This window comes from Gossypium raimondii, chromosome 10 (genome assembly GCF_025698545.1).
Source record: "Gossypium raimondii isolate GPD5lz chromosome 10, ASM2569854v1, whole genome shotgun sequence".
NCBI lineage: Eukaryota > Viridiplantae > Streptophyta > Magnoliopsida > Malvales > Malvaceae > Gossypium > Gossypium raimondii.
Window position 1 is genome coordinate 61,826,824 of NC_068574.1, and position 22,687 is coordinate 61,849,510.

Genomic DNA, 22,687 nt, shown 5'->3' on the forward strand with positions numbered 1-22,687 from the left:
GTCTGTGTTGAGTTATTTGGGCTAATGGCAAATGCATTTGGATTTTTAGCGTCTGTGTTGAGTTATTTGAGCTAATGGCAAATGCATTTGGAGTTTTTTGATAGGGACCAAAAAGGTGTTTTTCCCAATGGTTTAAAATCAAAGGTCAAATCCAAATGTTATTGGGCCAAAGGTTCAAAGTAGTCCATCAGCGGTTACTGGACTTATCTCCTTTAGTTTCTTGTATAGGTTGGGCTCAATCTGAATTGCCCTGTTTGATGGGAGGCAAAATTATATTGACATCAATCTCTTTTTTTGGTCTACTTTTGAATGTAAAAAAGAAAATTATGAATGCTTTTGTTTGCTTATCTCTCAAGCTATGAGGTAGATATATATATGATTAAATGACCTTTTTCTTTTTTGGGTTTCTAATCATGGTACCTTAACATGTGCAGTCAGCCTATCTTTTTTGAATTTAATGCAATTTCCCTAAAATAAAATAAAAAAAAGGTAAAAAACAAAAGGTAATAGGGCCGGTGGCAAATGCCAATGTAGTTTTCAACTTTATTTGTTTTACAAAAAGAGCATAGAAATATTTGAATGAGTGAGGTGAATGGTGATGGTCGGGTAAAATGCATATATATTTTGGGTGAAGCATGTGTGTAGTAAAGCTTCACCTTACATCTGCTGCTTGCTGATTTTATGTTACAATTAATAATGCAAAAAACTTGGGTAATTAAACAATGTAGGATGTGGTACTCTCATGTTTGATCTAATAGTTAAAGATTATTCACTCATAGAATCTATTTATGTAATGTGTATGTGGTGTATGTTTCGACTATGAATGTGTGTGTAATAACCCTCTAATTATATAGTACAAAAAATGATGTAACATGTGAAACTTCATATTTAGTCTATAGTCAAATCTGTTCACTCATAAAATTTACTTAGATTAGAGCTTCGAAAAGTAAAGAATAAACTTTTATTTTATATAGGCATGTGAATATATTCCCATAATGTATAATAATGTAAAAGAAATAGTGTAGTATGTGAATCAATACGTTATTTATGTTATTAACATTTTCTAGATAGCTACTCACCATATTATTATTGGTCACTAACTGATTAAGTGTGAGCTAGGAAAATGATTTAGAATAAACTATGATTATTAATCATTATAAATTCATCATAATTATAGGCAATTTTAACTTTGTAGTATTTCCCATCTTGGGACTGCGGACAAATTTGGTTATAATTGACAAAACTTGGCTCATGCTTTACATTTTAAACACCTTACACATACACACATCCCTTTTTTATCATATGGGTTAATTGTAACTTAAGAAATAAAATGATGGTTTCTTGCAAGTAAGAATAAGAGAGTGAGGGCCAAGGGGTTTGCTTTTCTGAAAACACAGAGAAATTCTTCTTCTTCTTCTTTTGGTAATTTTATTTATTTATATTAATAAATTTGATTTTTTCAATTTGATCTTTAAACTTAAATTACGTTTAAGAGTGATGAAGTGACATTATGAGAGCATCGTTATCTAAAAATTTTAAATATATATAATACTGAAAAATATTAATTATAAATAAATTTTAATATTTTTCAAAATTTTATAAAATAAATTTACAAATAATAATATGACATAATCTTAAAATGTTATTTCATCCCACCTTATTAAAATCTAACTTTAGAGAACAATTTAAGACTTATTTAGATAAAAGATTTTAAAATCAAGATTAAAAAATTATTAAGTTCATAATTAAATGGGTTTATTTTTTTATAAAAGTTAGAATATGAGAATGAGAGTGAGAGAAAACCTTGCTCATTGAAAACAATCAATAGCAAATTCTCTCTCCCATCCCCCACCTCCCTCAACCTCAATAATGGCTGTATGTATGTATATGTTGGTATGCACGTATATACTAATATATATAGTATCTCAGTGTACTGGTTGTGTTTTCAAAAATGGTCCACATTTTTCTAATAAAGAATGACAAGTTCACGATGATGCGATGAGGGCCAATGAAAAGGAAAAGGAGATGAGAAACTCATCTCAACTCTATCCATGTTAAGTGCAAGACACAAACTGATATTGTATTTTTTTTTTAGATACTCACATGTTGCTATTTCATTTCTTTATATTTTTGACAATAATAAAATCTTAATTCAAAGATATTCGAATAAAATAATTTATAATTATGCATCATAACATGGTTTAATAAGTTAAATCGGGATAAAAAATATATAAAGGTCTCTAGTTTATCCTTTTTATAAGAAAAATGAGTAAATTAATTTATGTCCGTTAAATCAAAGCACAAATAAGTTTTTTCTATTAAAAATTTTGTTCATGTATATGGTAAAAAACTGGCGTAGCTAACAAAATAACCATATAGTGCCACGTGTACTTCATGCAGATGTACAAAAATCAATTTTAACAAAAGAATCAGTTTACTATTTAATCTAACGTACAAAAACAAATTTACTTATTTTAAATACAATCGAACTCCTAATACAAAATATTCATTATATTTTTACTCAGATTGTGATAGAAAGCTTCATAACATAATTCAAGCCAAACACTTTGATATAAATGATTTGATATTTGAGGTACGATTTAGTCTATACCCTTAATAGTGCAATAATTTCAAAGCCGATAAGTCTTTTATTTTTCTGAAATCAGTTGAGGACCCAATCGCAAATTGCCTTTGATGTACTAAAAAGAGAAATATAACAGATACCGAAACTTAAATGCCTCGAAAATTTGGTATGTGAATAGTGGGTTGGTCCCCCTACTAGCCTTAGGCCTCAACTTCCTTTAAATCCTATCGTGTAAAATGCAAACCCACAATTACAAATCCTAGTCCCCTCTTCATCCCATTCCTTTTATATACTACCATAACTCAGGTTAAATTCTGCTATACTTTGTGAAATTTAAATTTAGTTTTTGTATTTTACTTTGATAAATTTTAATTAATATATTTTTAAAATTTTAATCTTGACTCAATAATAGCAAATAAAATTTTTTGGTTAAATTTAATTATTAGTCCTCAATTATGTGTATGACTATAGATTTAGTCTAGGATCATTCAAAGTCCTTATACTTTTGAATTTAAAATTTTAGTCTTGACGTAAATGACAATTGTTAATCCATTAATTGGATTTTAGTTAGTAATATGTGAAATAATAAGTTGACATAGTATTACAATATGATAATATATTTGCCGCATTTAACTTCTTGAATTTAACAGTTATCGTTTGGTGAGAACTGAAATTTTAAAATTTTAAAAGATATAAAAACTAAAAATAACCAAATTAAAATATCAGGATTAAATTCACAAATAAAGTACTAATAGCACAACTTAACCGATATCTCCCAAAAGATCTTACAAAAGGATAGGTAAGTAATTTCATTCCCCCTCAGACATGTAGAAATGTTTGTTAGGACTTTATTTGTACACAATTTAGAGAAAGTGAAAAGTTGGACAATGCTAAAACATCTCATAATTCATTGAAGAGGTTGGTTGGTTCCCTCCATGAACTACAGTGAAGCTCAGCCCTTTATTTTATTTTATATTTTTTGGAAGGCCCACAACTTTGAACATATGAAACTCATCACGAAAAAGATGGAAAATTATGAATCATTACCATCAACCATTGAATTTAATCAACTTTTGGGTGTTTGTGGTTTCAGATTTTCAAGGAAAAAAAACTATAGCTTTCTTCAGTTATGTAATGGAATTCCTCGCCAATTCTATCTTAATCTAAGCTATCCAAGTTCCAAAGACTAAAGCTTTTCTGAAGCGGTGATTCCTGTTTGATTCTCCCAAAATATGTAAGTATTCAGTGCACCTTTTATACACAATCCATATGGAATTTACCATTATACTATAGTATATAAGATGATGTTAGGATGCAGAAATGTAAAGATTCAGAATAGTAGTACCTGAAGAAGTGAAAGTTCTTTAATGGCGAAGAAGAAGAGCTGGTTCAATCTAGTGAAGAGGTTCTTTCTCTTTGAGACACTTATAAATGCACAAAAGGTAACTCCCCCCCCCCCCCCTTTTGTTTTCGCTGTTCTTGTATGGATGAATGGCTGTCATGGATGTTAATATGTTATATATATCTGTCGGTAGGATAACAGAAGGAAATGGATGTTTGGAAGGTTTAGGACCAAAAGGTTAGCATCCATTAAAGCTCCATCACCACCAAGAGACAACATAAAATATGAAACAGAGGAAGACCAGAAGAAACATGCCTTAACAGTGGCAATTGCCGCAGTGGCTGCTGCTGAAGCAGCTGTTGCAGCTGCTCAGGTTGCAGCCGAGGTTGTTCGCCTCACAGGCGCTGATGCCCCTAAAGCTAAAGAAGAACAAACCATTGATGTTAAACCTGACTGTTCTTCATCTAGTGAGCTTGACAACCAGTTCCAACAACTTGCTGCTGTAAAAATCCAGGCTTCTTTTCGGGGTTACCTTGTAAGTTCTCTTTCTTTCATCATTACTGAACACATTCTTGGGAACAAGAATTTTGAAGTTATGGTGTGGAGAAAATTGTAGGCAAGGAAAGCTTTGAGAGCATTGAAAGGGATAGTGAGACTTCAAGCAATTATTCGAGGCCGAGTTGTGAGACGACAAGCATTGACTGCTTTAAAATGCTTGCAATCAATTGTAAACATTCAGTCTCAAGTTTGTGCAAGGAGATTCCAAATGGTAGAAGGCACTTGGCAACAACATGATGAGAACAAAGAGTTGATAACTTTGAAAGATAAGATTCTTAAGGTATGTCTGTCCATTGTCACTATAAACAACAGTCAAACAGTCATCTCTTGTAATAATCAATCCTTCTGGTTTCAAAACATTATAGGTGGATACCGACAGTCAAACAAGATGGGACAATTGTAATGGAGGATTGAAGTACTGGTTAGACCAATGGGTAGATACTAAAAGTAAAGATGTTGAAGTCGAAGATATAGACTCGGTTTGGACTTCGAACCGCAAGCCTACGAGGCTCAAGACTTTTTCGAGACAGTATCATTGTGATGCAGAAGGGGTGGATTCTCCGGTACGGGTTCAACGACGACGATCATTTCATGGAAAGCAGGGTTCTTTAGGAGAAGATAGTTCTTTTATTACATCTCCTGTAGTTCCAACTTACATGGCTGCAACACAATCTACTAAAGCAAAGGAAAGATCAATGAGTTCACCAAAGCTAAGGCCAGGAACTTGTGATACTCAATCCGAAAGCTATTCACCATATAAGAACAAGTTGTGTCTTATATCTTCTGTTACAAGCAAGCCTAACGCTTATGAGCAGAGATCCCCAACACTAAAGGGTATAAAGTCAAAGCAAACCTTGAAGGATCTTAGCTTTGACTCTGAATGTTCATTGCCTAATTGGGTGCAAAAAAGCACCTTCAAATGATAAACATTGTGATGTTTTAGGTCCCTTGATAGCAAGTCTTTGTTATTGTGTTTGTGTGAGGTTGTTGATGCTGTTTTGTGCTTAAACAATTGAATGAATCAAGTTTTGTGTATGACATACTATTAAGAAAGCCACAATAAAAACAGAAATGTTATGAGACTATCCAAAGATAACATCACTTGGGTAATGGTTAGAAAATTAAATGACTAAACTAGAGTGGTAGTCACCATATTATTAGTATTTTTTTTTTTTGTCATCTAATTATAAAAAGCTATAAAATAGTCAATCAAATATTCGATTTGTTCTTTTTGGTCACAGAGCTTAACAGAAATATAACTTGACAACTTTTAAAATTGGCATGATAGAAACTTTAATCCTTAATATTTACATATTGTATCAATTTAGTATCCTCGACATTTACACATTGTGTAATTTGGTCTTTTGAAATTTTATTTTCTTTGTGGCATTGAGGAGTTAATTTTAAAAGAATTAGAAAAATAAAATTATTATCTTGAATTTTCGGTGTTTTCAATTTTAGTATATTTTCTATCAAATTTAACTAATAAATTTGTTTTTTAGTTGATGAAAAGGTCACAAAGAAAAGTAAAACCAAATTACATAATGTGTAAATATTAAGGTTAAAATTTTAGAATTAAGACTAAATTAAAGTAAAATATAAATGTTGAAGGTTAAAGTTTTTATTATGCTAAATTTAAAAGCTATCATATCATCTTTATGTTATTTAAAAGTTAGTGACAAAAAATAAGATTAAATATTTAAATAAATACTTTATAATTTTTTATAGTTAGATGAATAAATTAATAGTTAAGTTGTAATTTACTCAAATTAAATTTATTGAGATAATATCCCAAAACTTCTAATGAGTTTTGATAAATTTTGATTGAGATACCAAATTTGGAACGGGCTTAATTCCATGGAAGTATATAAAAGGGCCCATGGCATAATTGGACCTATAAAGTAAAAGTCGAAAGAGTATGGGCTACACTTTGATTTTAATACAAATGGTTTGACTAAAGCCTAAAATAATGGGCCTCTGATGAAGCTAATAGGTGTTTGCAGTTTCAAACAAAAGTTTCCAAGAGACACAAGTAAAGGTGAAATATTATGGAGTTCATTCTACTAATAATTATATTACATTTTACCCTCTATATTTAAACAAAATGTGTAAATGAGTGTTTGTACGTTAGATTAAAGGTAAACTGATCTTTTGTGTTAAATTATTTTTATCTATTTTTACTGTTAAAAACTAGCGTAGTTAACAAAATAACAAGATATGCTACGTGTACCTTATGTTGGCGTGCATGGACTAATTTTGTAACAGTAAAATTTGATTAAATTTTTAATAAAATGATAAGTTTACTCTTTGATCTAATGTACATAAATAAATTTCCTATTTTTTGAGCAAATGGGACAAAATGTAATCAGACTCGTAGTACAAGAACCTTTTGTACTTTTACTCGCAAACAATTAAATAGGAAAAAAAAAGTTAAAATATTCTCCAAATCTATTCATTTTTCAAACGTTTAGAATGTAGTCATTTTTATTTCAAAATTATGGAATTGTAGAAATTGAAGGAGGTTTTTAGGCAATGGCAATGACAAAAGAGATGGGGAAAAAAATCTTGGACTTACTTGATTGTAGAAGATATTGTTGTTTCTCCACTTCCTTTTTTATATATGTAGTGTGTTAAATGATAGGCAGTGTGAAGTTAGTCAAAGATTGGATTTTACTATTCATTTGTCTGTTAAGAAAGCTACAAAACGCATGTAATTGGAATATAATAGGGTACAGATTGTGTGTATATTTCAAAAATCAATAATTTTCAAACTGCACTAGTTGCTTTCATTAATAAGAAAATGTCGACCATCATGCCATAGCCATAGCATGGATTAATGGCCATTCGTCATTGGATGTGGTTGGAGCTCATGGATTTCCTTTGGGCGATTGTTATCTTAGATGTATTGTATTCATGTGTTGAATCAAATTAATTTTTCTATTACTAAATGTGTCAATTTAATCCCTGTATTATTAGAAATAATTAAATTAAATTAAATTAAATTAGAATAGAGTTAGTATTTACTATTTAAAATTAATATTTTTACTAATAAATAGACTAATTTAATCAATCCTATAATATAGGACCTCCTAAGAATTTAACCATTACCTTTGCTAACCAAAATTCTCATCCCTCCTTTCTAGTCCTAGTCCTACAAGTTGTATAAGTGTTTGCTTCAAACCACAATGTCCAAATTCAAACTTGTGGGAATCCTTCTCAAATAATAAAAAAGACTTTGCTCTTTTGGGTCCTACAAAATGACATACAAGGGGGTTTGAAACATATATTAATTTAGGAGGATATGTTTTTTGGGGGGCCGGGTACATGGAAGATATGTGTTTTAATTATGTATAGAGTGAAATGATGTTCAAAGGGTCTGCCAGAGCCAAGCCAATGCTTGGTCACTAGCTCAGCCTTTGTTATGTTTGTGTGTTGGGTGTGTATATTCAGTTGATATATATCTAGCTGAAAAACCACTGTAGTAGATAGCTAGACCTCATGCCTTGGATGCTTAAGAACAAATTAACAAGTGATTTGATGATCCGAAAAGTTGTTATATTGAATTATGTATCATATTTTAAAGTAAATTTTAGATTACAGTAACCTTGAATGTTAGAAAATGCTAACTTTGCATATTTTAAAGTGATATAAGAATAACATTGGTAGGAGGAAGACAGCCAACCAAACATTCCCATCACCTAATCCTCAATTAATTAAAAGTTAAATATGACCAATTATGAAAGTAATTTGACATGTATATAAATCTTTGCAGCTGCATGTGACATGTTAACCAAAGCGACAAAAATGCATAATCCCGAATTATGTCTCTAATCATTGTTTTGTTCCCCCTTCCTGTTTGGGTCAAACTGAGTTAAAACATTACATAAAAAATAAAGTTGATTAAACAGCTTGTGTTGTTATTCGAAAACTAATTACATGGTTGTAATTACAGTTGTATACATCGATTTTAACATTAAATAACCCTTAATGAAGCAGCAGCAGCTTTATGTGATGGATTGGAATAGAATCAAGGTTACAAGTAGACCTTAAAACGCATCGAGACTATGACTGTGAGCTTAACTCCTATTGCTTTCTAAGGCTTCAAAAGGTATTGGATAATAGCAATTAATTTAATTTGAGCACAACAAACCTAGCTACCTAACGCATTATATATACATGGATTTCATCACTACTTGAATGGATCGTGGACTAAGTTTATTACAACTTAGAAGGTAGAATCTCCATCAGTGTGAACACGGCTGTAATTGGAAGGACAAAGGAATTGATGTGGGGGCTTTACATAGATCAATATTGCAATATATTAACAATCGACAGAACAAAAAGAAAAAGAACAAAAGAAAAGAGCTAAATATAAAATACTTAAAACCCAACCACAAATTTCATCATTTAAATCATTGCCTATTGATGAAAAGAAAAAAGGTTTTGCAGCAAAAACTATGTAGATCATGATCATAGGCTAATCAGCTAGCTAGCTGTATATGTTTATTGAATTGCTGGACAGTTCATGGCCTCCTCACTTTTCCCTAACATAGAGAGAAATTGCTCATCAAATTAATAGTAAAAGTTGTATAATATGATCTCTTTTTTTTGGCTTCGAAACCAAGTGTTTTACAGATCAATCTTTTTTGGTTTGTTCATTAATTGATGGGGTAAACCAAATCAAACACAAAATCTGGTCCTGCATATGCGAGAATTCTGGCACTGCAGATTTGTCCCATGCAACTGCATGTATATATATGGAAAACAGCATAAACATGCATATACAACAGTAGGAGTAATGAGACAACTGGCTACGTACATGCAGACAAAACATATATAGACATAATTGTGGAGCAGGGAAAATCCTGTGCAAACTTTACCTGATTATATGTCCTTCATGCTCTTCAATGGCCCCTCCAGTGGTCACTCAATGAGATGCGTTTTTTTGTTTGTCGATAAAACTAAACAATAATGAAACAGATTTTTGTCCTGGTCCAGCCTACAGATGAGGCACTTAACAGTAATATTTATCTAATTAATGATGGATCGTAATAATAAGTTTGAGAATTACATTAACAAAATCAAGTAAGTATAGGTATAGGTGGCTATAGGTAATCACGACAAGCATGAATATTGTAGGAAAAAGATATGTATATTAAGCTTTAAATATGAACCTCTCAGTCTCAGCCATAAGGGATGAGATTGGGGATTAGCTAGGTAGAGACAAGGAGACATTGATTAAAGTGGAATAAAAAGTGGGATGGGGAAACATGATAAGCATAATTATTCATTAATTATCTCACATAAGGTTTTGAGCATCCTAAATGGAATTTCTGCCCTACCAACTCTCATTTAACTACATTCTTTACTCCCTAAAGTCATATATGAGTATTTGAGGGTGACGACCACAAATTACTACGTGGCAATCTCAGCTGCCGCATCCGCCCTAATGGCACCGCCACCCCCCTACTTGTCCAAACATCATTCGCCACCCCTCAATCTGGGGTTAGCCAATGGAATGGTGGAGCGGACACTGACGTGGCTGTAATCTTGTAAAGGGTTTTTGACTGATAGATGGGAGCCACCTTTGCAGTCCCATGATCGATATTAAGGCTTTAATTAAAGTTCATTTGAGGCTTTAATTATGGGGCTTTGTATTCCACAAATGTAGCATCTTACGGACAAGATATGCCCCAAGTACCTACGCTCGGGGGGCTACCAACATACGTCTAAGTTCTAGTTTGCCTATATTTCTCTTTCTACAAAACATATATATTTGTACTCTAATTCAAGATTAGATATATATATATATATATATATATATGAGATTATACAGAGGTATATTTGTTGCATGTACATAGTTCACACTGGTAATAAAGGTAGAGGATAAGTGGTAAAAAGTACCATGGAGGCCTCTATGTTAGAGTTAGATTGTATTTTGTCCCATTTATTAAAAAAATAGGTAAATTAGTCTTTATAAGTTAATTCAAAGAGCATATCGGTTCTTTCCATTAAGAGTTTCATCCATTTGTATTGTTAAAAATTGATATGACTAATAAAATAACTAAACAATAATATGTGGCATGCTACATGTTCATCATCTTGGCATACAAAACCAGTTTTTAATCATAAAAATTTTAATGAAGGACCAATTTGTTATTTGATTTAATGTATAAAGACTAATTTGTCTATTTTAAATAAAAGGACAAAATGTAATCCTACTTCTAGTACAAAGATCTCCATGATACTTTTACCATCTCTTTCTAGAAAACATATGCATATGTATTAGAGAATAGAAAAAGGTATATTTGTTGCATGTATATAGTTCACACTATACGTAACAAAGGTAGAGGATAAGTGAGTGGATTTCATAATATATTATTAATGAATTCGGACACCTAGAGTACTCCTAAACTTGTAATTCTTCGGACAGTTGTTGAATTCAAGGGTATATACTTTTAATTAGGTTGTGATATGTCAGAAAAGAGCAAATTTCTGGCTTTTAATCCTTGTTAATCATGTCACTTTTGTTGTCTAGGTCTTCTTTTTCCTTTCTTCCTTGGCCTATTCAATTAGGTCCTATTCACTTTTTTTTTCCTCTGCTTTTGTGATGGAGATTTCTAAGTTTTTTTTTTTTTTTTACTTAATGCAACTTCTAGGAATAGAAAGTATGATCTACACAATATAGAAGATTTTCCTCGTAGAATATCTCACATTGGATAGGTGTTTTAAATACCAAATAACTTAGATTAGGATATACACTAATTAAAACTAGAAAAAAAATATTTGTTGTTTAATTATTCAATCTTTCAAGAACTCAAGAAATCATAAACTTCCCCTTGAACTTGATTTCGGAAGAGGAAATAAAAGATTAAATTATGCTATTAGTTTTCATACTTTTCGAGTTGGTCAATTTTAATTTATATAGTTTTTGAATTTTTAAATTTTAGTCCTGACTTAAACAGTGGCATTTAAATTCGTTTGGTTAAATTTAATTACCGGTCCAGTACTATGCATACAATTGTAGATTTGGCCCATATTTTTCAATATGAATTTTGGTCTATAATTTAAGAACTATCGTTTGGTAAGGATTGAAATTTTAAACGTTGAAAAATACAAGGACTAAAAAAACCAAATTAAAGTATAGGGACTAAATCCACTACTTTTACAAAGTAAAAGGACTAATAGCAGAATTTAATCAAGATAAAAAACAAGTTTTTAATAAGTTCAAGTAGGTAGTTAGCTATTTAGGTTTAAAATTAACCGAAAATTTAAACACAAATCTTTATTCACTTCACTTGTAATTCAAGATATCCTGATGAAACTAGTCTATAATGAGTATATGCAGGTGACTGATGAGTCTAAATGGAAGAGACAAATTAGTTCGGAATGTGATCGATGGTATATAGAATGTTCCATGCATTATATATGTATAGTTGAGAAAGAGAGAGAGAAGGAGAAAGAAAATCTAAGGGGATTAGGAAGGGAGTATGAGAAAGGCCAGGGAGTCCATAATTATTTCAGCTAGCTTTTGAAGATCTTCTCCCTACAATCTAGAGACTATAGATAGCTAACTGTTTGATATTTCATCACTATTGTAATGAGTTCAAACTCCCAAACTGTCTTGTCTTCTGACTTGTGTTTCTCTTCTGTTGCATTCAGGCAAGTTGTATTTTCTGGTCTCAACTATGAAATCAAAATTCAGACTTTTAATTTTGGTACCAAATTTGAATCTTCATAATCATTGGGATTGAGAATATAATACACGTAACATAGTTTACATACAGCAAAGGGGAGAAGCAATAATTGCGGTACTGACCACTGTAATGAAATCTAATCCCAGAGAATCATTTAAACTTGTCCAGTTGCTGGACAATTAAGGCATAGGTAGAATACATGTCTTTGCATTGCATAACTCTTTACCTCTCCATCACCATGACAGTCCAAAAGGGTCCCAACCTCACCAATCATACACCTTCAACCATAAAGCACATAAAAAGCATTTGAGTATCACGTGTCCCAGGGACCCCTTTGCTACCCCACCCTACCCCGGCAGTCCCTCTCATCCATATCCCAGAATAGATACGTGATGTCTACATTCCGACACTGACGGATACAAGGAGAGTATGCATCAGAGGCCATGGCATGGCATGGCATGGCATGACATGACATAATACGCATTCAGCTTCAAAGCAGAGAGCCATTGCATCTTATTCTAAAAGGGGGGGAGGAGAACAAGAATATCCTTAAACATGGAGTTAAAATCTGAAAATTTTGCAACTCATTTTGTCTTTTTGGTGAAAAAAAAAAAAAAGAGAGGTGAGATTGTGGTTTCAAACTGTTGAAGAAAGTGCAAAGATTTGTGGAAATCTTTTCTTTATGGTGACCCTGGCTGGTCTTATAAACACAAGACCCCAAAAAAGAAGTGAAAGACAATCCTAAAAATCTCTAACACCCCCTCACTTCTTCTCTTCCTTGCCTCTCCTAACCAATAGGAGAACATGCTTGTTAGCTTTCCCGGACAAAACAACATGCTTGTCTTAAGAAGCTTCATGATCTTGTTCTTCAGCTGCATAACCATTAAAATCAACCTCTGTTTTCCAAGTATTCCTTCTTCACTAAAAACACTTTCCATTGATGGACATTTCGATTTTGAACAAGTCGAGCATGCAGCTAAAGATTTTGGTAATAGATACAGTTACCTCCCTTTAGCTGTTTTATACCCGAAGTCAGTTTCCGACGTTGCTACCACAGTGAATCATGTTTGGCAGATTGGTGGCGGTTCAGAACTAAAAGTAGCAGCTAGAGGGCATGGTCACTCACTCCAGGGACAAGCACAAGCTCACCGAGGTGTTGTGATCAACATGGAATCACTCCAAGGCCTTAAAATGCAGGTTCACACTGGGAACTTCCCTTATGTGGATGTATCAGGTGGTGAGTTATGGATAAATATACTGCGTCAAAGCCTGAAACATGGGTTAGCACCAAAATCTTGGACAGATTACCTACATTTAACAGTTGGTGGCACTTTGTCCAATGCTGGGATCAGTGGACAAGCATTTCGGCATGGACCGCAGATCAGTAATGTTTACCAACTGGAAGTTGTAACAGGTTAATTCAGCATCTATGAGATACATACATACATGCACACATACAGTATATATACTGACTGAAGATTGTCTCTACTTGAACATAGGGAAAGGAGAAGTGGTGAATTGCTCTGAGAAACAGAACAGTGATCTGTTTTACAGCGTCCTTGGAGGATTGGGTCAGTTTGGCATCATAACAAGGGCGAGAATATCACTTGAACCAGCACCCGAAATGGTAAGAATGGAAATTATATAGTTAGAAGACTATTTCAAATTAGTTGACTAATAATTCTGATTGTTGAACAGGTCAAATGGATTAGGATGGTGTATACAGATTTTGCCACATTTACTAGGGACCAAGAGAAGTTAATATCAGGACAAAGCACATTTGATTATGTTGAAGGATTTGTGATAATAAACAGGACTGGTTTATTGAATAACTGGAGATCATCATTCAATCCACAAGATCCTCTACAAGCTAGCCAATTCAAGTCTGATGGAAGGACGCTCTTTTGTCTTGAATTAGCAAAGTACTTTAACCATGAAGATATGGTACTAGTAAATCAGGTGAGTCACTCTTAGATTATTAATGGATCATCAAATGGAAACAATGGAACTGATAAAAAGGGCATTGATGTATTGCAGGAAATAAAGACATCATTATCTCAGTTAAACCATATTCCATCCACACTGTTTATATCAGAAGTTCCATACATGGAGTTTTTAGACAGGGTTCACATTTCTGAGATCAAACTCCGGTCGAGAGGATTGTGGGAAGTTCCACATCCATGGCTTAATCTATTCATCCCAAAAAGTAAAATCCATAGTTTTGCTCAAGAGGTTTTTGGCAATATCCTTACAGATACAAGCAGTGGCCCCATTCTTATCTACCCTGTTAACAAATCGAAGTAAATAATTTCAAGCAAATAATAATGAATAAATGAATTTTCATGATTTCATTTGATTGATGGATTGTTAAATGTTGATTGCAGATGGGACAATAGAACATCTGTTGTGATACCAGAAGAAGATGTTTTCTATTTAGTGGCATTCCTTTCGTCTGCGGTACCTTCTTCAACAGGAAATGATGGATTAGAGCAGATATTAATTCGAAACAAAAGGATTTTAGACTACTGTGAGATAGCTGGCCTTGGTGTAAAGCAATACCTGCCCCACTTTTCAACACAAGGAGAATGGAAATCCCATTTTGGCCCACATTGGGAAGCTTTCATTAGGAGAAAATCCACTTATGACCCCTCGGCTATACTAGCTCCGGGCCAAAGAATATTTCAAAAGCCAATAGCTTACTCATGATAAACATCATCTTATTATATCTAAAAGGAAAAACAAGGGGAAAAAAGGAGCTTTTGCAGCATGCAGGCAAATGTGCTGCAAATTCATACTGAGGAAGCTTAAGACTAGTACAACTCTTTTTTTTTCTGCCAAAAAGGTTAAACCTATCATATTTTAATTATTGACTACAATTGTATACCAGTGCCTTAACGAGGGGATGTAAATACTGAACTTGCCAGATAAAGGCTAATTCTTTTCTCTACAAATTGCTAAACTTAGCAGAGAAACATTGGTTGCCTGTTGCTGCTGCATCTAACTTGTTGCAAATGGCACCGATCTAAACTTTGATGAATGGCATAAAGACAGTGAAAAGTTGTTACTTAAATTATTGAGTATTAATTATGGCAGAAAGCAATTGACAGCTAAACCAGCATAAGCCTACAGCCTTTCTTCCCTCTGAGTTGCTATGGTCTGTTGCATTCTTTCTTGTCCTTTTATCTTCTATGCCAAGCTCCATAGCATTTTGAGCATGTCCTGTCTAAAGATAAATATCTGTTTTCCTACTTAACACTTTCTCATAGAGTATTCTAAACTAACAAGGATCTATCTTGAAATCTATTCATTTGACCTGCATGGTCTTCACTACTAGGAAAACTTGATTATTATGGCTTGCTTTATATAATAATAGTCAACTATGCATTATGATTCTAATGGCTCCCATCGAACTTCATTCATTTCACATCAGCCGAAAGGAAAAGATGTGCTGATAAAGTGGGTTAAAAAGGATAATTTTTGGCTGTTCAGGAGATTCTGGCATCTATATATCAGAGACATCATAGCAAGGTAGTTATATGTGACAGTGATCTATACAAAGTTTGGTTGTAGCAAAAGTTTGCTTCTATGGGTAAATAAATTTGATTACTTATCCAAAAAATAAATTAAATTCATCAGAATAGTTCCTAGCTACTTCAATAAAAGCCTTTTCTAGGCCGACCTATTACTACCATTGTTTCAACTGTAACATGGAAGTGGATCGTTCAAGCCATATCTGGGCCAGTCGGGAGCGGTTCGTAGCCATCATGGTGCTTGGTTGTGGAAGCTTCTTTGCAGTTCTCAACGGGTATGCATTTGAGGATAACAGCAACAATGAGGCTTCCTGCTCCAAGTAAAATGCTGGTCAGCCATAACTCCCAGCTCAGTGGCACAGTATCTGCAACTGTACCCAATAGTTCCACTATTATGCTTTGGAAACCCACTGTACAGACCATCACCATAATGAATAGCCAGCTATCGAAGAAGCCTCGGAAAACATTTATCTTCTCCATATCCCTGCTATTGATTTCATTGAACACCTGAAGTAATAGTAGAAACAAACTACATTGTGAACTGAATAATTCCATACATTAGAAAGTGATGAAAAGAATATAACGATTAAGAGGCTGCACCTGGCAAAACACAAATGAATTGAAGATGAGTGTATTTAAAATAGCAGTAGCATTTGAACCAGAAATCTTCAAAAGCCGTTCCCCATCAAATTTGAGAATTGCAAGTACAATCAATTGATAAATTGTCTGACCAATTATATTCCTCCACATGACCCTGGTGATGAAGGCTACATCCCTTCCAATAGGGGGTCTTTTCATTAGGCCTTCATGAGGAGGTTCTGTGGCCAATGCCAATGCACCGAGAGTGTCCATGATCATGTTCACCCAAAGTAGCTGAACAGCCGTCAGAGGGGCAGAACCTGAAAATTACTTCTCAAATATTATCAGTCATTTGCAGTGTCTTGTCTTAAGACAGGTTTAAGCTGAAACTAGGAAACAAATTTGCTAGTGATGTTTTACTGTCTCAGTACCTGAGATGCAAGCAGAAACAAAATTGAGCATGAGAGCCACAATGTTAACTGTTAGCTGGAACTGTACAAACTTTTGGATATTGATATAAACTGCACGGCCCCATCTGGCTACATTCTGTATAGTCGCGAAGTTGTCATCCATTATGATAACATCGGCATTTTCTTTTGCAACCTGAAGGTGATATTGAAGAAACATGCTTAGTTTACAAAACAAGTAAAACTGCTTAATTGTCACAACTGCTGGCTGAGATGATAACAAACCTCTGTACCAGCTATTCCCATAGCAAGTCCAATGTCAGCCTCATGCAAAGCTGGTGCATCGTTTGTCCCATCACCAGTCACGGCCACCACTTCTTTAAACTCCTTCCTCAAGTAGGTTACAAGTTTGTGCTTGTCCAAGGGCAATGATCGGGCCAGAACCTGCAAACATGTCAAGCATGTTATAGGGAATTCATAAACATGCTACTAAAGTTGTGGTTTCTGTTTTCTTTTTCCAGCTCCAAACATGTTTCTAGAAGTCATTTTTTTTTATAGTAAAGCTGCATTTGATTCCTTAGAAAAACAGAAGAGTAAAGTTTTTCATAACAATAACATACTATATATTAAAGAAAAAATATTTCCATGTGCTTAAAGCAATAACAAGACCTGAAGTTTTGGTATGGTCTCCTCCATCTGCCGTGGGCTCATGTCACGAAATTCTGGCCCTTCAATTGCCAAACCGTTTTCTGTCAAAATTCCACACTCTCTTGCTATAGCTTTAGCAGTATTAATGTTGTCTCCAGTAACTATCCGCACTTTAATTCCAGCAGATAAACAAGTTTCCACTGCTTGCCTTACCCCAGGACGTACAGGATCCTTAATTCCAATCACAGCTATCAACGTATAGTTTTCTTGAGGGATGCTATCGCTATGTACATCTGAAGTGTCTTTTACATCCTTGAAAGCCAAGCATAGAGTTCTTAGAGCCTCACAGGCAAAGCCATTAATTACATCAGTGATGTACTTCTTCTGCTCTTTGGATAGATGTTCAGCCTTCCCATCAACATTGATTACCTTGTTGCAAGATTCTAAAATGATTTCTGATGCACCTTTGCAAAATGCTCTATTCTCACCACCATTAGAAAGGGAGACAAGGACGGACATCCTTTTCTTCTCTGAATTGAAAGGCTCAACTTTCAGAATTGTAGATTCCTTCCTATACTTTTTGAATTCACCTCCCAACAGCAAACCAAACTCTAATATTGCTGTCTCTGTTGGAGAACCCAAAATGTTGTTCTTGCCATCTTTTCCCTTGACTACTTCAGCTCCTGTATTTTGAAATATGGACTGCAAAAGTAGGTCCAATACTTCTCCAGCAATTGAGGACCGCAAAACATCCTCCCTCTTGTTATCTCCTGCAATACTTATGGTTCGCCCACAAGTCCAAATTTTGTCAACAACCATATGATTAGTAGTGAGTGTCCCTGTTTTGTCAGTACAAATGCAAGTGGCTGAACCCATTGTCTCACATGCTGAGAGATGTCTTACAAGAGCTTTATCACTCATTAACTTCTTCATTGCAAATGCAAGACTTAATGTTACTGCCAGTGGTAATCCTTCTGGAACTGCAACTACAATTATGGTCACTGCAACGGCAAAGAAATTCAAGAGAACCAGAACGTCGCTCATACCCCACTTTTCAATCTCCCCGAGCTGTGCCTTTGTCACCATAAACCTTATGGTGAGAACCAAAAATGTCAAAACAGCAAATACCAAACCAATCTTTCCAATAACCGTAGCAACTCCGTTGAGCTTCACCTGTAGAGGTGTTTCATCTACTCCACCTTCGCTTAGAGTAACCATCAGTCTTCCCCATTCAGTCCTCATACCAACTGTTGTCACTAACATTTTCCCAGAGCCATCCTGGACTTTTGTCCCTGAGAGAAGAAAAGGTCTCTCCTGAGTTACTTTTACAGGCTCACTCTCCCCAGACAAGCTTGATTCATCGATCGATAAGCTGTAACCAGATATTAGAACACCGTCTGCTGGAACTTGATCTCCAATTGATAGATGAACAATATCCCCAACCACCAGATCATAGATAGAAATCTTCTGCCTGCACCCTTCTCTGGTGACCTGAACAAGTATATTTTTCTTTTCTTTATCCAAGTCTTTGAATTGCAAGGACTGCTTGTAATCACTAATGGCAGTAACAAATACAACCAGGAAAATGCAAAGTACTATTCCTAGCCCATCATACAGGCCACCAGGCCACCCTTCAGTAGCAACTCCAACACCTATAGAAACAACAGCACATACTATGAGAATAATCAAAGTCAGGTCATGCAGCGCTTCCCACACAAACATCCAAAAGGATCTAGCAGGTTTTTCATCAAATTTGTTGTTGCCATATATATTTTGCCTGAATGAGATATCAGTTGGAACAACGCCGTTGGTCAGTGAAACAGAGACTTTTTTGGCTAAGCCTTCTACTCCTCCATGTTCTTCAAAGCTACTCATGTCATGGGACCGAACAATGGATGCTAGCTCATCCGCTCCAATGTGAAAACCAGCTTTCCTAACATCTTCTGGAAGCTTGCTTTCAGCTTGCTTGCCAGCTGTTCTAGGTACCAGATAAAGTTAGATGATTGAAGAGGAATATTTGATTTGGATGGATAACGATGGATCATATATATAAGAGATCATACCATCAATGAAATTCAATGCCGCTTTTTGCACATAAAGAGCTACCCTAATTTTTTCCTGGCAAAAAACATGATCCAATCCAAGTATAATAAGTTCAGGGATACTTTGGAAAACCAAATGTACAACTAAGACAACCAGTCAGTCAGATTCTCATGTATTCAAGAATTGAGATTGTAACATATCTAACAAGAACATAGTTGTGAGCTTCCATAGCTAATACCGATTCAATTAGAGTTCCAATATCCCACCACATTATATCATTCAAGACTAACACAAGTCATTAATCTAGCTTGAAGGTACTGTTTAACAAGAGTGCAAATGCGATGACTTTTGTTGACCCAACAAGTAAATCTTTTCATAAAAGAGGAAAGTTATGCAATTAGGTAGGTCACGTCCTGAATATAGAAATGACCTTTATATTACTGCTGCATGAAGCTTAAATATCAAAGTGCGTTAAGAACACTGAAAATGTTTGGTTGCTGCTCCCTCCATCAGAGCATACTCGACAAAAGTTTGGTGCTTAGCGTTTCATAACTGGTTAAGACATTTACAAGAAATTAAAGATTAATCATCTATTCCTTTGAGTAATTTTGGCCTGGTAATATGATGATTTCATCATTTAACAGTAACATATTGCTGGAAAAAAGGACAAGAATTCTATATTTATATTTCGACAAGTATTGGTTGGTTTAAAACACAATCCCATGCAACCTTAAGCTGGCTTTGACTTTGGGCTATTAATTCAACCAACCAGAACCAGACATGACATGACATGACATGACATGACATGACATGACTCGGATCCTTGTATGGAAGGAGCTCGTTTTGGTCTAAAATTAGAGACGGGATCAAATCAAAGAGATGATAAATCATGTCCGAAGCCAAACTAGATAGATATAGGTAGAAAGTTTCCATTAAACTGGGAATGGGAAATCAGATTCGAGTTGAAAGCAAAGATAAAGTCAAAGGCTGTAGCCGTAAAAAATGGACTTGATATATTCTTGACCTTACGTTTTCGAAATTCAACCTCTGAACAAATAAGATTATAAGGATGATACATAAAATTCAAAGCTTAACGTAAATTGTAGACCATTTCGGCGGAGTGAGGTTCAAATTATAATTCATTACAAAATTCAACCTACTCGAGAAAGATACCTACAATTCAAGCCTTCGCTTTCTGATATTATGAGGACATGACATAGTACTTACGTACGTGAAGAAAGAATTAGGACAGTTACCACTGCAAATTGTTATATAATTAAAAAAAAATTAAAAACCTGGATAATTTTACGCCTGCGATCAGCTTCAGCACGCTTAGCAAGATCAGCAACCATACGAAACCTACGACTGCGGTTCTTGACGAGAGCGACAGCAGACCTCCATCTCCTTAGAGCTTCTTCGGATGGCCTTTTGGGTTCAACGGCAAAGTTCTTTCTCAAGTAGTCCTCCATATATGTAAATAGAGGGAAAGAGCAGCGATGGATGGTATTAGGGTTATATATATATGTATTATGAAAATCTGAAATATTACAAATAGTTGTAAATTGCAATGCATGCAGCAAGGGGGAAGAATAGATGAATGGATGGAAGGTTTATTGGAATGTGTTGGATTTTTAACGAAGAAAGGTTCAACTTCAAACCTCTATCGTACGCCGTGATTGGCGGGAACCACTACAACAGATTTATATAGATTATAAGACTAGACTAGCGTATGCCAAGCTAAAGCAAAGCGAAAGCTATAAAGCGTATATATCATTTATACATGGAAATTTCCATTGCTGGACAACCATAATAAGATTTACTGGTAATTAAAAAGAATAAAAGAAATATGTTAAAAAGAAAAGCACAGCAGCCCATCAAACTTGACTAGGTCGATATTCTTTGATAACGTAAAGGTTTGGGCTGAAACTTTGGTTTTAGGTTCCATTCAACCATGGCCTCCTAATTTTCAACCTACCTTTCATTCCGATGCTTGTTCTGGGTAGTGGAAAGCAATTTACTCCTTTAATTTTTAAAATTTTGCAATTTAATCTTTACTAAATTTTATTATTCATAACTTCTATCCAAATACTTAATTTACCTTTTAAAATTTTGCTCTTTCTTAGAAATCAAATTTTGGATATTAAATGTCACGTAAATTAACATAAAAATAAAAATTGTTTCTTCATCTCACATTTTCAAAATTTTGAACATGTATATTAATATCTAAAGTAATACCTTTATGTGTTGTTTCAAAAATGATTCAAACTTCATGAGATAAAAATACCTTGAATGTGCTTAAATTTACGAGGATATATATCACTTAAAATAGCATTCAAGGCCTTTGAGTTATAACTAGATATCTTGTATATATTTGCCGACCTAGTAGTTCTAGGTTTGATGTTCAAACTCCATTAATTTCTTTAGTAAGTGGTTTCCATCCTGATAAAATAGCCTTTTAAATTTTCTCATCAATCGACTTTTATGTTGACCAAGTGATTTCAAGCTTGATAGTTGAAGTCTATTAATTTCTTTAATAAGTGGTTTCTAACTTGATAAAATAAATTTTCAAGACTTCCAATTGGCTTTTTTAAAGGCTTTCATGTGTGAAAGTCTCTCTTATATGTTTTTTAATTGGCATAGTTGGAACTATCAAGCAATTCATCAGTAGGATCTTTGCCTAGGGCACCAAGTGCCTAACTCTAATAGATTTGATAGGAATTGTTAGTGTTGAATTGCTTGTTAAGTATATATTAAGTTTCAATTAAAGAAACAGCTAGAAGAACAAAAATTAGATATGGACAAACAAATTGGTTGCATAGTTTGAAATCGTAGAATAATCCACCATGTATCAATAGTACAGGATGTTATTAAAATAGAATTCACTCACTAAATTGCAATATCACTTTTATACACCTACTAAAATTCCTCTCTTATCTAAAATAAATTCCCAAGAAGAAATAAAGTTATGCTCTCTAAAGCTCTTGAATAAATTGATAATGAAGTCCTTAATATATAGGTATTTGTAGACTTAAATATTTGAGTTAGTATGATATGAATCTATGAAATTTCTTCCTAATTAAAACTCTTCAACATGATATATCATAAAAAGGCAATCTTCATAAATTAAATTTCTTACTATCTTAAATCTCTTTAAACAATGTAAATAAATTATATAATAACTTTTCAAAATAAACTTACCTGATCAAATATCTTTGTCAGATTAAAAATTATTGCTGAATATCTTAAAAGTGTATAAAAATAGTTTAAAAATCTAGTCCAAACATGTAAATAAAATAAGC

At 33.9% G+C, this 22,687-nt stretch overlaps 3 protein-coding genes across 5 annotated transcripts; 2 read left to right on the forward strand and 1 right to left on the reverse strand.

Annotated features, from left to right (window-relative positions):
- Window positions 1-3,484: 3,484 nt before the first annotated feature.
- Window positions 3,485-5,519, forward strand: LOC105778030 (protein IQ-DOMAIN 11). Of its 3 annotated transcripts, XM_052621754.1 has the most exons (6): window positions 3,485-3,502; window positions 3,678-3,818; window positions 3,903-4,026; window positions 4,120-4,461; window positions 4,543-4,764; window positions 4,850-5,519. In XM_052621754.1, the coding sequence occupies exons 3-6, from the start codon at window positions 3,952-3,954 to the stop codon at window positions 5,405-5,407; spliced, it is 1,197 nt and encodes a 398-aa protein (XP_052477714.1). In that variant the 5' UTR covers window positions 3,485-3,502; window positions 3,678-3,818; window positions 3,903-3,951; the 3' UTR covers window positions 5,408-5,519. The 3 variants fall into 3 exon arrangements, with proteins under 3 accessions (XP_052477714.1, XP_012457038.1, XP_012457037.1); XM_012601584.2 differs by lacking the exon at window positions 3,485-3,502 and having other exon boundaries at window positions 3,616-3,818; window positions 3,896-4,026; XM_012601583.2 differs by lacking the exon at window positions 3,485-3,502 and having other exon boundaries at window positions 3,616-3,818.
- A 7,251-nt stretch (window positions 5,520-12,770) lies between these two features.
- On the forward strand, window positions 12,771-15,132 carry LOC105778350 (cytokinin dehydrogenase 6). The gene is made up of 5 exons (XM_012602038.2): window positions 12,771-13,595; window positions 13,681-13,808; window positions 13,880-14,140; window positions 14,219-14,481; window positions 14,566-15,132. The coding sequence occupies exons 1-5, from the start codon at window positions 12,986-12,988 to the stop codon at window positions 14,885-14,887; spliced, it is 1,584 nt and encodes a 527-aa protein (XP_012457492.1). The 5' UTR covers window positions 12,771-12,985; the 3' UTR covers window positions 14,888-15,132.
- Window positions 15,133-15,655: 523 nt separating this feature from the next.
- Window positions 15,656-21,066, reverse strand: LOC105778349 (putative calcium-transporting ATPase 11, plasma membrane-type). Its single transcript, XM_012602037.2, has 7 exons — window positions 20,684-21,066; window positions 19,409-19,463; window positions 17,367-19,318; window positions 16,983-17,141; window positions 16,722-16,893; window positions 16,312-16,610; window positions 15,656-16,218 (listed from the first exon to the last, which is right to left on the reverse strand). Exons 1-7 carry the CDS (start codon window positions 20,855-20,857, stop codon window positions 15,904-15,906), a joined length of 3,126 nt encoding a protein of 1,041 aa, XP_012457491.1. The 5' UTR covers window positions 20,858-21,066; the 3' UTR covers window positions 15,656-15,903.
- Between the last annotated feature and the right edge of the window lie 1,621 nt (window positions 21,067-22,687).